This window comes from Heterodontus francisci, chromosome 14 (genome assembly GCF_036365525.1).
Source record: "Heterodontus francisci isolate sHetFra1 chromosome 14, sHetFra1.hap1, whole genome shotgun sequence".
In the NCBI taxonomy this organism is placed as follows: domain Eukaryota; kingdom Metazoa; phylum Chordata; class Chondrichthyes; order Heterodontiformes; family Heterodontidae; genus Heterodontus; species Heterodontus francisci.
Genome location: NC_090384.1, coordinates 80,406,874 through 80,421,299, shown reverse-complemented (window position 1 = coordinate 80,421,299; position 14,426 = coordinate 80,406,874). Strand labels below are relative to the sequence as shown.

At 42.3% G+C, this 14,426-nt stretch overlaps 1 protein-coding gene across 7 annotated transcripts in view; it reads right to left on the bottom strand.

Annotated features, from left to right (window-relative positions):
- The window catches only part of lrp4 (low density lipoprotein receptor-related protein 4), a 472,786-nt gene that overhangs the window by 47,191 nt on the left and 411,169 nt on the right, over positions 1-14,426 (bottom strand). For all 7 annotated transcript variants that reach the window (XM_068046457.1, XM_068046460.1, XM_068046459.1 and 4 more), the window contains exons 24-28: positions 10,484-10,570; positions 9,044-9,215; positions 5,823-5,985; positions 5,212-5,437; positions 412-715 (exon numbers count right to left, since the gene is read on the bottom strand). In XM_068046457.1, the coding sequence (XP_067902558.1) occupies positions 412-715; positions 5,212-5,437; positions 5,823-5,985; positions 9,044-9,215; positions 10,484-10,570 (952 nt within the window). The remainder of the gene's footprint in view (positions 1-411; positions 716-5,211; positions 5,438-5,822; positions 5,986-9,043; positions 9,216-10,483; positions 10,571-14,426) is intronic.

The window sequence follows — 14,426 nt, the reverse complement described above, 5'->3', positions numbered from 1 at the left end:
TCCTCTCTTTAGGGAGCAAGTTCTCACCTTCATTGGGTACATTTCCCAGTAGAATGTAGAATTCGGCATATGAGAAATCATGTATGCTGACTGCATCATAAAATAGTAACACCCTCTGCCAACCCTTTCATTTTTATTATATTATTTTGTGACCCACAGATCCTAACGTGAACATGTTGTCATTCCTGGAAGATTTTTTATTGGTTGATTGTCTCCATTTCTGGGGCTAGGCTAAGAAGTCAAGTTGGAGATAGACTATGTGAAGCCAAGTGAAGGGTGGAAATTGGAAGTAAAGTCGACAAAATTTTCCAGCTCAGGTGAGAGCAGGAAATGGCACCGATACAGTCTTTTGTTGTTCACAAGTTTATAACGACAATGAACTGTGACGCACTGGCCATGCCACATCCTTACCTGATCACATCCAGGTAGACATCTGTATAATACACCTTCATCTCTACACTGTCATAGTCCAGGGAAATGACGTTATGTAGCTCAGGAACTGGAACGTGCACATCTGTGTAATCAGTTGTATCCAAAGAGATTCGGCGAATGCTGCCACGGCTGGAGAAGAGGAGATAGGTCTCAGGAGCATTGTCACAAGTTTTCCCATCATTCTTCATTTGGATTCCTGTTGGACATGCGCAGGTGATACCATTGGGGCGTGGAAGGCAGAGATGGCTGCAGCCCCCGTTCCTGACACTACACTTGTTAAAACCTGTATGACAACAAACCAAAGCTTCTTTCAACAAAGTATTAATGTGAAATCTGTTAAACTGGATTCTGAGGGTTTTGAGTGAATCCCAGGGGTCACAGAGGGAGTGGCCTGGAAAATGCCTTTGGGGCCAGGAGGAACATGCATCCAACTCTTAGCCCTACAAACATCAGTACCACAGTTATTTCCTTAGTCTTTTGGAGCAACTTGCAACAGTCCGTTTAAAGAACCAGCCATTCGATGCTCAATTCCATTGGATGGAGCACATGAGTAGGACCCAATTTAAATATCTTATGGCTCCCCCATTTTGGTTGGGGACACTGGCCATCCATTTCAGACCAACTCCAAAATTTACTCAGGCATTTGGGTGACCAGTGGGCAGTATTTATTTTTTCAGAGTTTTTGTTTGCAGAACAAAATTTGTTTGGTGATAAGCAGAAAGAAACTGCTCCCAGAGTCTATTATCTTAGTGACAACCTGTATTCCCCCACCCCCACCCCCAAGCTCTCTGCTAAATTCCAGCTAGAATCAATTGTCTAGGATGAAGCCTGGTTTTCATACATATGTGTAGACATTTCTACACTGGTTCTAGTTGAGATTTAATTGTCGGTATATTCCTACTTGATGCTGTGATCTACTCTGCACCACTTCTTAGGTCAGTCACAGCAATATTTACCACATATTCATACTTCATAAATGTAGCATCCAAGCAAAACTCAAAACTTTTACGCCAAAATTGGAGTGTGAATCACACAATGCAAATTGACTCTGACAGGGAGATCATTCTGGCCAGGCTTTGACGCAGATTCAGACTGTAAAATCGCTTCACGCCAATGCTACAGCTATAGTGTAAATGCACCTTACTTTCTCAAAGCAAACTCCCTCAATGTAGCAATTTCCATCGTGTCTGCAGATGTTTATATCTTTATATTTATAAAAAGAGTAGCTAGCGTGTTGCCCTCTGTTTAATATTGTGAGCAAAAAGTGAACAGGCATCCCAAACAAGAAAACAGCTAATTATTCATTCTTTACATTATCTCTTTTAGCTTCTCATATGCTTTTTAGTTTGAGACTAATGATTGTTTTACAAATCCATTCACCCAATATTCATCATTTGGATCTTGCTGTAACAGCTGGGCTGCGTTTAACCACTTAGAACAATGCCATGGCTCAGATGTTATATTATTTTACACAGAAGGATGCAACAAACAGAAGCAGGAGTAGGCCATTCGTACCTTCAAGCCTGTTTCATCATTCAATAAGGTTTTGACTGATCTTCTATTTCAACTCCACCTTCCTGCACAATCCCCAATTTTGCTATTGCTTCAGCAAAACCTTTCAAAGTTCCCAGGAACATAGGAAATAGGAGCAGGAGTAGGCCATTCAGCCCCTCACACTTGCTCTGCCAATGAGATCATGGCTGATCTTCTACCTCAACACCATTTTCCCGCACGATCACCATATCCCTTGATGCCTTTAATATCTAGAAATCTATCGATCTCTGTTTTGAGCACACTGAGTCTCCACCACTCTCTGGGGTACAGAATTCCAAAGATTCACCACCTTCTGAGCGAAGACTTTCCTCTTCTTCTCAGTCATAAATTCTGAGACTTTGTACCCTGGTGCTGGAATCCCCCAGTCAGGGAAAACATCCTTTCTGCATCTGTCCTGTTGAGCCCTGTAAGAATTTTGTATGTTTCAATTCATTCTTCTAAACTCCAGAGAATAATGGCCCAGCCTCCTCAATCTCTTCTCAAAGGACAATCCTGCCATCCCAGGAATTAGTCTGGTGAACTTTTGTTGCTCTTCTGCTATGGCAAGTATATACTTCCTTAAGTAAGGAGATTAAAGCTGGACTCGGTACTCTAGATGCGGTCTCACCAAGGCTCTATATACAATTGCTGGAAGACTTCTTTACTCTTGCACTCAAATCCTCTTGCAATAAAGGCCAACATACCATTTTCCTTCCCATTGCTTGCTGCACCTGTATGTTAGCTTTCAGTGACTCATGAACAAGGACACCCAGGTCCATTTGGACATCAACACTTCCCAATCCCTCAGCATTTAAGAAATATTCTGCATTTCCATTTTTCCTACCAAAGTGGATAACTTCATATTTTTCCACATTATGTTCTTGCCCACTCACTTAGCCTGTCTGAATCCACCTGAAGCCTCTTTGCATCCTCCTCACAACTCACATTCCCACCTAGTTTTGTGTAATCAGCAAATTTGCAAATATTACATTGGTCCCCACATCCAAATCATTGATATAGATTGTGAATAGCTGGGGCAAAGCACTGATCCTTGTGGTACCCCACTAGTCACAACCTGCCAACCTGAGAATGACCCGTTTATTCCGACTCTGTTTTCTGTCGGTTAAACAATTCTCAATACATTCCAGTATATTACCCCCAATCCAATGTGCTCTAATTTTGTTTACTAACCTCTTGTGTGAGGCCTTAGCGAAAGCCTTCCAAAAGACAAATACACTAATCCACTGGTTCTCCCATATCTATTCTGCTAATTGCATCCTCAAAACACTCCAACAGGTTTGTCAAACATGATTTCCCTTTCATAAATCCATGTTGATTCTGACCAATCCTACCATTATTTTCCAAGTGTCCTGTTATCACATCCTTTATAATGGATTCTAGCATTTTCCCTATGACTGACGTTAGGCTAACAGCTTTGCAGTTCCCCATTTTCTCTCTCCCTCCTTTCTTAAATAGTGGGTTTACATTTGCTACCTTCCAATCTGCAGGAACAGTTCCAGAATCTATACAATTTTGGAAGATGATCACCAATGCATCCACTATCTCCACAGCTATGTTTTTTAACACTCGGGGATGTACATCATCAGGTCCAGGTGATTTACCAACTTTCAGTCCCATTAATTTTTCCAGTACTACTTTTTTACTAATACTAATTTCTTTCAGTTCAGAGATTATTTACTTCATCAGTCTTTAGCTGAAGGTGACTGATGTTCAGTGAGATATTTTCTACATTACAACAGCAACTACGCTGCATTGGCTGTAAAGCAATTGATACGTCATGAGGTTCTAAAAGGCGCGATACAACCTCAAATCTTTCTTTCTTTATATATTTATGTACCAGTCAACTACTCATGGTATTGCATTTGGGGAGTCAAAACTAAGTACAGTCATCAAGTGAAGAAGGGTTGCGGGGGAGGAGGTAACTGGACAATGCCACACAGACAAAATTCAATTCTCGTTTTGAAGTCAAATGTTCTGCTCTTATTTGTATATATTTTGATTTGATATTATTTATTGTTAAAAATGAAAAGAGGCCAATTTGGGAAGCAGAAAAGTAGAGCTGGTTGAAACATAGGAGTTTTTTTGCAGGACAGACCAAGGAGTCGAGAGTCACAGAAATTAGACGCTGGCAGGAGAGTATAATTACAGCATGATAAGTTTACAAGGGGCATTTCCATTAGAAACGTGGACATAGAAATTTATAATGGAAAATGGTGACATGAAAGTAAGATAGAAATGTGACAACAGGTAGTAAAATTTCGTAGATATAAAGGGCTGGATTTAACGTTCCTGCCGCCGGGAGTGGCGGCAGGCAAAAGCGCGCCACCATGCCACCGCGATCTAGCACGTGGCGGTTCATAATAATACGCTGGTCAGACCACCCCCCTCCCCCCAATCACATGGTGGGGCGGGCTCTGTGATGCCGGCAACAGCATCAGCTGCCTCTGCGCAGGCACTGACGCCATTTTTAAAGGGCTGCCAGATGGGTTGCTGAATTAGAATTCAGTACACCGCAAATAAAATGTTGCCCCTTCCTTCCCACCAGTAACACTTACAAATCATATTTGCCCTCTCCCCACTGAAAAACACTTACATTGATGCTTTGGCCTCTCCCCCCATACCCAAACCCCGCAAAATATACAAAGTGCAGAGGTCGCCCCTTCCCCCTGCTACACTATTAATGCAGATTTGACCCCATTCCACGCACCCCCTCCCACCCACTGCACTAGAAATCCCACGTTCCCCCCTTTCCCACCTCGGTGGCACCAGATTTCCCTGACGGACGGGAAACTGAAGGTGCTTGAGTGTCAGCTGCCGCATGCAACATCGCAGACAGCCGATAAGATAGCAGTGAATTTTATTTAAATGTATTCATGCCGTTCATTTAAATATTTAAAGTCAGGTCCTGTTGCCAAGGGTAGGGGGGCCGCCACAGAGCCTTGCCACTGCCGGGAAAATTGGGCCCAGTACTGGCAACATCGGGCTCTGTGGCGGGCTGCTGCCGGTAAGATCGTCTGGCACCACCACCACCCCTCCCGCCCCCACCCCGCCACCACGGATCCCAATGTTGGGACCTCAACAAAATTCAGCCCAAAGAGTGCACAGTTGTAAGTTGTTTTATACATTCTAAATATATGTATCTCAGATTAGAGAATCTACTCCTCCAAATACATTGAATAGAAACCAACTACCAAGAAACACACAACACTAAAAAATATAACATACCAACAGGTCGAATTCGATCAATAGCTTGAATGTCCATTAGCCCTGGCAAGTTGCCTCGCACTGTAATGATGTCACCCCCTGTGTTCTTGTCTGCTCTTTGGATGCTTCGAGTTTGCCAGTCTGTCCAGTAAATGTGAGGGTCAAGCAGAGTGAGGCCATAAGGGTGCTGGACAGGCGTAACTAGAGTACGGCGGTTAGCACCATTCAGGTCTGCTGCCTCAATACGCTGTGCAAGAAAAAAATTATGATGAACAACACCAGATTTCTTCTCAGGGACAGTTCTTTAAACAAGTGAAACAGAGGAAAACAAAGCCAAGTACAGGAAATACTAGATATATTATTGGCTTCCATTCAAAGTTGTGTTCCAGGTTGAATCCAGATTACAACTATTGAGAAAAGGACAATGTTCTTGCAGAGATGAGGTGCTATTTTGATATCACAACTGGGCATTGAGAGTAACATCGTTATTGAAGACAAGAAATTCCTGATAACAACAAATACCCATTTAGGAAAATACTGAAAATGGTGATAGTTGTCAGTACAGAAAAATTCATACCTTTTATATTTATATAAAATTATTTACTATACTGATACAGAGTGACTGTATGTACCTCAGTGTGTGCGTCAGCCCACAGGAGCCGGGAGCCTACTTTGTCAATAGCCAGACCATTAGGCCATCCCAGGTTACTATTGATAAGAACCACTCTGTCAGACCCATCCATTGCAGCACGTTCCAGTTTGGCATGTTCCCCCCAGTCTGTCCAGTACATGAACCTAGCAATATACAATAGAAATACATCAATACAATCTAGATCATAACTATTAAATATCAGATAACAACTCCTTCCTCTTCCTAAAGGGGAAAATTTTGAATAATTCATCTACTCAAAGGCAGTAACATTAATACCTATCAGAGAATGGTGAGATCGGTGTTCTTAAAATAAATGGATTACAACTATATGAAAATAGCAATGACAGTAATTTAATGCAAACATATTAGCCATGCATTAAAATAGCAGAGGAAAATATTAAAAAAGAACTTGGATTTATATAATATCATTCACATCCTAAGGACATAACAAAATATTTCACATCCAATGAATTACTTTTTTTTGAGTTGCGGCACTGTTGTTATCCTTAGCTCAGTGGTAATGCTCTTAGCTCTGAGTCAAAGGGTGTGTGTTCAAGTCTCAGTCCAGGCTTTCAGCACATAATCAAGGCTGATACTTAAGTGCAGCACTGAGAGAGCACTGTTAGAGATGCTGTCTTCCAGATGAAATGGTAAACAGAGGTTCTGCCTCTTGTCTCAGGTGAATGTAAAAGATCCCATGGCACTATTCAAAGAAGAGCAGGGGAGTTGTCCTGGCCAATATTTATCCTTCAATCAAGATCACAAGATAAAATGTTTGATCATTGTCTCACTGCTGTTGGCGGGACCTTGTTCCGCACAAACTGGTGGCTATGTTTCCCTGCAGTACAACAGTGACTACAGAACAGCACTTAATTGGCTGCAAAGCACTTTGAGCAGCCTAAGGTTGTGAATTATGCTATTAAATGTGAGTTCATTATTTCTTTCTTCACTGGCTAGAGAATCAATGGCATCACTGCTCAGCATAGTGGGGAAAGTCTTCACTCGAGTCGTTTTAAAAAGACTCCAGAAGCTGACTGAGCATGTCTACCCTGAGGCACAGTGTGGCTTTCGAGCAGAGAAATCTACAATTGACATGCTGTTCTCCCTTCGCCAGCTACAGGAGAAATGCCGCGAACAACAGATGCCCCTCTACATCGCTTTCATAGATCTCACCAAAGCCTTTGACCTCGTCAGCAGACGTGGTCTCTTCAGACTACTAGTAAAGATCGGATGTCCACCAAAGCTACTAAGTATCATCACCTCATTCCATGACAATATGAAAGGCACAATTCAGCATAGCGGCACCTCATCAGACCCCTTTCCTATCCTGAGTGGCATGAAACAGGGCTGTGTTCTCACACCTACACTGTTTGGGATCTTCTTCTCACTGCAGCTCTCACATGCGTTCAAGTCTTCAGAAGAAGGAATTTTCCTCCACACAAGATCAGATGGCAGGTTGTTCAACTTTGCCCGTCTTAGAGTGAAGACCAAAGTACGGAAGGTCCTCATCAGATAAGTCCTCTTTGCTGACGATGCTGCATTAACATCCCACACTGAAGAGTGTCTGCAGAGACTCATCGACAGGATTGCGGCTGCCTGCAACGAATTTGGCCTAACCATCAGCCTCAAGAAAACGAACATCATGGGACAGGACGTCAGAAATGCTCCATCCATCAACGCTCTGGAAGTGGTTCAAGAGTTCACCTATCTAGGCTCAACTATCACCAGTAACCTGTCTCTCGATGCAGAAATCAACAAGCACATGGGAAAGGCATCCGCTGCTATGTCCAGACTGGCCAAGAGGGTGTGGGAAAATGGCGCACTGACACGGGACACAAAAGTCCAAATGTTTCAAGCCTGTGTCCTCAGTACCTTGCTCTATGTCAGCGAGGCCTGGACAACGTATGTCAGCCAAGAACAACGTCTCAACTCATTCCATCTTCGCTGCCTCCGGAGAACCCTTGACATCCGGTGGCAGGACCGTATCTCCAACGCAGAAGTCCTCGAAGCGGCCAACATCCCCAGCATATACACCCTACTGAGTCAGCGGCGCTTGAGATGGCTTGGCCATGTGAGCCACATGGAAGATGGCAGGATCCCCAAGGACGCATTGTACAGCGAGCTCGTCACTGGTATCAGACCCACCGGCCGTCCATGTCTCCGCTTTAAAGACGTCTGCAAATGCGACATGAAGTCCTGTGACACTGACCACAAGTTGTGGGAGTCAGTTGCCAGTGACCGCTGGAGCTGGCGGACAGCCATAAAGGCGGGGTTATAGAGTGGCGAGTCAAAGAGACTTAGCAGTTGGCAGGAAAAAAGACAGAAGTGCGAGGAGAGCACCAACTGTGTAACAGCCCTGACAACCAATTTTATCTGCAGCGCCTGTGGAAGAGTCTGTCACTCTAGAATTGACCTATATAGCCACTCCAGGCACTGCTTCACAAACCACTGACCACCTCTAGGCGCTTACCCATTGTCTCTCGAGACAAGGAGGCCACAGAAGAAGAAAGTTATTGCTTTCTGTAAGCAAATGTGGCAACCAATTTGCACACAGCAGTGTCTCACAAACAGTAAATAAGATAATTTAGCAGTTAATCTGTTTTGCTGGTGTTGGTTGTGGAATTAATAATTTGCCAGGACACTGGAAGAACTCTGTACTGTAAATTTTATGTAATGTAATTCTATGTAATTCCTTCCTCCTCTTCAAATAGTGCCAGAATATCATTTAAATCCATCTGAATAAGCAGACAGGGACTCAGTTTAACACCTCATCTGAAAGGTGGCACCTCTGACAATGAAGCCTCCCCTCAGTCCAGCACTAAAGAGCAGGCTAGATTATGTGTTCAAGAACTGGCGTGCGGCTTGAACTTTCAGCCTGAGAGGCAAGAGTGCTACCGACTGAAGGAAACTGACACCTTAGACGGACATCAAAGCACATTCAGAGGACCTCAATATTTATGGCAGTTTTTCTTTACATCCTTTCAGCTTTGAGAATGTGAACAAATACACAATACATGGTGTAACAAAACAAAACCATTCACCACTTAGTTACTGTGTTCATTTTTGATAAATTTTGTTTTTTTAGCAAAATTATTTTTTACATTTATGTTATATACTTCAGTAAAATTGGAATATCCGAACAATGAATTTACCACTCATTTAAACAGCTTATCAACAGGCTATTATGACCTGCCTACCCACCCTTTCTCATAATGAAGAGCAATGGCTCTCGGACTGTCCAAATGCTGCCAGATCAGAACTTTTCTCATTGTTCCGTCCAAATTAGCAACTTCAATCCGATTTGTCCCTGTATCCGTCCAGTATATTTTACGGCCTGTCGCATCCACTGCTAGTCCATCAGTGGTCATTAACCCTGAGAAGAGAAAACACCATCTATAAAATGTACAGTACTAACAATAGTTTATTTTGGAATGATTATTATAGTACTCCCACTTTGAATAGTAAATTTATTTTGAGTTAACATTCCTCATTTTATCAAAAAAAATAAACTACTCTATCTTGTAAAAATAGTTTGCTTCCAGCAGAGATGAAAAATAATCTGGTTGCCATATAGTTTAGCTACTACAGTCTGGTTTGACAGTTTATGCAGACCAAAACCAAAAGTCAGCATTGCTGAGAAGCATAAATATGGCAGCTCACTTGCACTTTATTTGGACACAATATACTTGTTATGACCTCGTTATTGGTAGAGGTACTAAAGACCCAATAAATATTGCTCTCTACAAAATGCTCTTTGTGCAGCTCCCAGAGACATTGGGCTGAATTTTACGAGGGCAGCGAGCTTCGAAGATGGCGGCCCATACACACGGCTTTCACTCCGCGGAGCCACCGTGATATTAAGCATGGTGGCTCACTTACATGGTGCCATTTTTATAGGGCTTCAAGTCTTTCCATTGAATTTGAATTTTTAAAGGGAGAGGTATTATAAATTTAATGTTAAAACTTTAATAAAAGTTTCAAACCTCTCTCCCACCCCCCATAACTAAACAATTCACTACTTGCCCTTCCCCCCAAAAAGAACTAACCTTGCGATCCTGACCTTCCCCCCCCAAAGTTTATGAACTTTACCCCTTCCCAGCACCCCCTAGACCAATCGAAAGGGTTTCACCCTGTTCCCCCCTCCCCCCACCCTGTAAACCTACCTTCTCCCCCCTCCCCACCAGTCTCCCACCTCGGATCTCTGGATGGAGATCTGAAGGCATGGGAGGCTCGGCAACCAACCAGAATATCGCAGCGGGACAGCTGACGGGGGCAGGTAGGTCATTAATTCATTAATTTAAATTTATTTAAATATTTAAATCCAGCTCCCATCACCGAGCGGCAGGGGGGCCGCCACGAGGCCTTGCCGCCACCGCCAGTAATGGGGGCGGGGCCTTCCCGGTGTCAAGGCCCATGGCGGGCCTCTCCCAGAGGGATTTTCCGGGACCCCCGCTATGACCCCGACATCGTGGGGGGCAGGTAAAATTCAGCCCATTGTTTCAAAGAGGTTCTTTTTTTATATTCATTCATGAGATGTGGGCGTCGCTGGCTAGGCCAGCATTTATTGCCCATCCCTAATTGCCTGTGTTTTAAATCTCACAAAACAGTTATAAAATGCGCAGACTGGCTCTGACCTCTCACCTGTGGTTACAATGCCTTCCTGCTGTGATCCATTCAGGTTGGCTCTGCTGATTTTATTCAGTGTGCTGTCTGACCAATACACTTTCCCTAAAATTAAAAGACATTTCTTCAGTTCCACTGGTGACAGAGTTAATTTGTGAAAGGTTCAATGACCTGTTTATTTTGACTGCACTTTACTCACTGGAAGACAGACTGCTGTGAAGTGTCACTGAACTTGCAAAACCAAAATGTCCATCAGCAAAAAGCAATTTTGTTCAAACGAGAGTGAATTCAGAGGCAATAACCAAGAAATTTTGCTGCATTTTTAACTTTATGTTTTGAAACAATTTTGAAGGTGTAATCTCAGATTTGCAGTGTTACAAATCTGAGATTCCTAACAACAAAATACATTGGGGCCCTGCTATAACACGGTCCACGGGAACCATATCTGGAGACCATGTTATATCAGCCACCAATAAATTGTGTTGCTAACACCAGTCAGGTTTTCTTCCCTCTTGAGATGAAGTCAAAGGTAGTTCAATGAAGCTGTAGAAGTTGTTGGAAATGTCACTGTTCTGCTCTCCCTTGCGACATGGATGACAATTGTTCAAAGAGAGAAGGAGTTCGGAGAGCGGGTCTGGCAACTGAAGAGTGAACGTTTGGGAAAAATTATTAATCTTATAATTTTTCTGGTTTTGACTTCAACTAGGAGTAGTCCTAATTCCATTTGTTCACCCTGTTTCCATGTCCTTTGATTTGCCCTAATTTCCTTTTACCATATATCCAATCAGTTCTTAAAATGTTGACATGATCTCTGCTTCAATCACTATCTCTGATAATCCACAACCTCTACGTAAAAAAAAAAGTTTCTGTTACTCTCTCACAAATCTCTTACATTTAATCTCTTATCCATGTTCCTTGTTATAAACTCCTAAATTACTGGAAGCAGTCTGATTCTATCTATACTGTCTCATTCATTTGCAATTTTAAATAACTTTGTCATCCTGAATTCTCCTCCCTTTTAACAGAAGCAGCCCCAGCTGCTCACTGCATAGACTCACTGAGCTAATATCGCTTTAGGTATTATTACTTCAGCTCCTTTATAATGCTGGGCTCAGTCACTTCTCCGAGTTCTAATTCTTTTGATGTCAGTAGCACTCTGGTTTAAACAATAACAGACAACATAATAAATTAAAGGATGTTAATTCTTCCTTGAAAATTTTCAACCAAAAGAAGTACTTGTTACTGTTGGCCTTTCCTGAAAATTTTGATCCATGAAGTCAGAGAACTCACATACGTGAAAGTTTGCCATTTGTGGAGCATTTATACTTCAACAATGTTCGACACATCACAATAAAGACTAGAAATATGTTTTGAAAGGATAAATTTCAATGAAAATTTTGAGGTTCAAGAAGGACCCATGATGTATAGAGTTTGGTGCTATATTGGACCATGTTATAGTGGGGCCCCAGTGTAGTCCGATATAGCTTGATTCTAGTCATGCTGAATTGCTACCAAATGCTAAGAGGACAAGGCATTTTAATTTAATTTTAATTTGCATATTCAAGCCATAGAACAATGGATTTTTGGAGACTAAGAAAATCAAGGGATATGGAGATAGTGCAGGAAGGTGCAGTTAATGCAGAAGAGCAGCCACAATCTTATCGAATGGCACAGCAGGCTCAGGGAGTTGTATGGCCTACTCCTGTTCTTATGCTATTATGTTCTGAAATCACAACACTCAAACAAAATGCAATTTTAGCTTATATTTGTTGATGGAAAAGCAATGCACTTGTTGCACATGGACAAGTAAATGAATCTCAGAGTCAGAAAGACATTACGACACAGGACCATTCGGCCTATCGAGACCATGCCGGCGCTCTGTAGAGCAATCCAATCAGCCTCATTCCCCTGCTCTATCCCTGTAGCCCTCCAAGTTTATTTCCCTCAAGTGCCCAACCAATTTCCTTTTGAAATCATTCATCATCTCTGCTTCCACCAGCCTTGCTGGCAGCGAGTTCCAGGTCATTATCACTTGCAGCGAAAAAAGTTCTTCATCACATTCCCCCTGTATCTCTTGCCCAAAATATTAAATCTGTGTCCTCTAGTCCTCATATGTTCAACTAATGAGAACAGCTTTTCTTTGCCGACCTTATCTAATTCTTTCATAATCTGTACACCTTTATCAAATCTCCCCTCAATCTCCTTTGTTCCAAGAAGAAAAACCCCAGCTTCTCCAACCTAACCTTGTAACTAAAATCCCTCCTCGCTGGAACCATTCTGGTAAATCTCTGTACCCTCTCAAGGATCCTCACAAAGTGTGCTGACCAGAACTGGACACAATACTATAGTTGTGACCTAACCAGAGCTTTATAAAGGTTCAGCATAACTTCCCTGCTTTTGTACTCAATACTTGTGCTTATGAAGCCCGAGATCCCATATGCTTTGCGAACTACTCTCTCACTATGTCCTACCACCTGTAAAGATCTATTCACATGAACCCTCAGGTTCCTCTGTCCCTGTACACTCTTTAAGTCTACACCGCCTCTCTGTATCCCTTCTGCCAAAATGCATCACTTCACACTTCTCTGTATTAAATTCCATCTGCCAGCTATCTGAACATTCTGCTAGACTATCTATGTTCTGTTGCAGTCGATTGGTATCATCCTCACAGTCTCTCACACCTCCAAGTTTGGTATCATGGACAAATTTTGAAATTTTACTCTGTATTCCAATATCAAAGTCATTTATATATATCAAAAAAGCAGTGGTTCTAGCTCTGAATCTTGGGGAACACCACTGTCTACCATCCTCCAGTCTGAAAAAATACCATTTACCATTTGCTGTTTTCTGCCCTTAAGCCATTTTTTTTATCCAAGCTGATACTGACCCTTCTGTTCCATGAGCCTCAATTTTGTTAACCAGTCTTTTATGTGGTACTTTGTCAAGCGCTTTCTTAAAATCTATACAGACAACATTCGTTGCTTTCCCTTCATCAACCTTCTCTGTTACTTCATCAAAAAATTCAGATGCATTAGTCAAACACAATTTGCCTTTCACAAATTCATGCTGCCTCTCCTTAATTAGCTCAAACCTGTCCAAGTACCTGTTGATTTTTCTCCTTGATTATTGTTTGTAAAACCTTACCCGCTAAAGATGTTAAACTGACTGGCCTGTAGTTACTAGGAACGTTCTTACACCCTTTCTCAAATAAAGGTGTCATATTTGCCACTCTCCAATCCTCTGGCACCTCCCTTGTATTTAGGGAAGATTTGAAGATTATGGCAAGCCCTCCCGCTATCTCCATTCCCACTTCCTTTAGCAACCTCGGATGCAAGCCATCCGGACCAGGCGACTTATTCACTCTAAGCATAGCCAGCCTTTCCAGTACATCCTTCCTATCAATTTTCACCCCATCCATTATCTCTACCATCTCCGCTTCTACCAATATTTTGCCAGCATCCTCTTCCTTAGTAAATACCGATACAAAGTACTCATTAAGTATTCTAGCTTTGCCCTGCGCCTCTAAGCAGATATCACCTTCTTTGTCCCTAAAAGGCCACATTTCCCCTCTTACTACCCACTTACTATTTGCATGCCAGTAGAAGATTTTCAGGTTCCCTTTTATTTTAACTGCCATTCTATTCTCATTTTCTCTCTTTGCCAGTCTTATTTTCCTCTTCACTTCCCCTCTCAACTTATTGTATTTGGCCTGGTTCTTGCTTGAAGAATTCACCTGACATTTATCATGCACCCCTTTTTTATGTTTCATCAATTTCTCGATCTCTCTTGTCATTTAAGGAGCCCTGTCTTTGGTTCCCCTACCTTTCACCTTTATTGGAACTGTACCTGAAACATCTCCTCCTTAAAGTTCAACCATTGTTCTGTTAGTTTTTCCTGTCAATCTTTGGTTCCATTTTATCCTGGCAAGAGCATCTCTCAACCTATTGAAATTAGCCCCCTA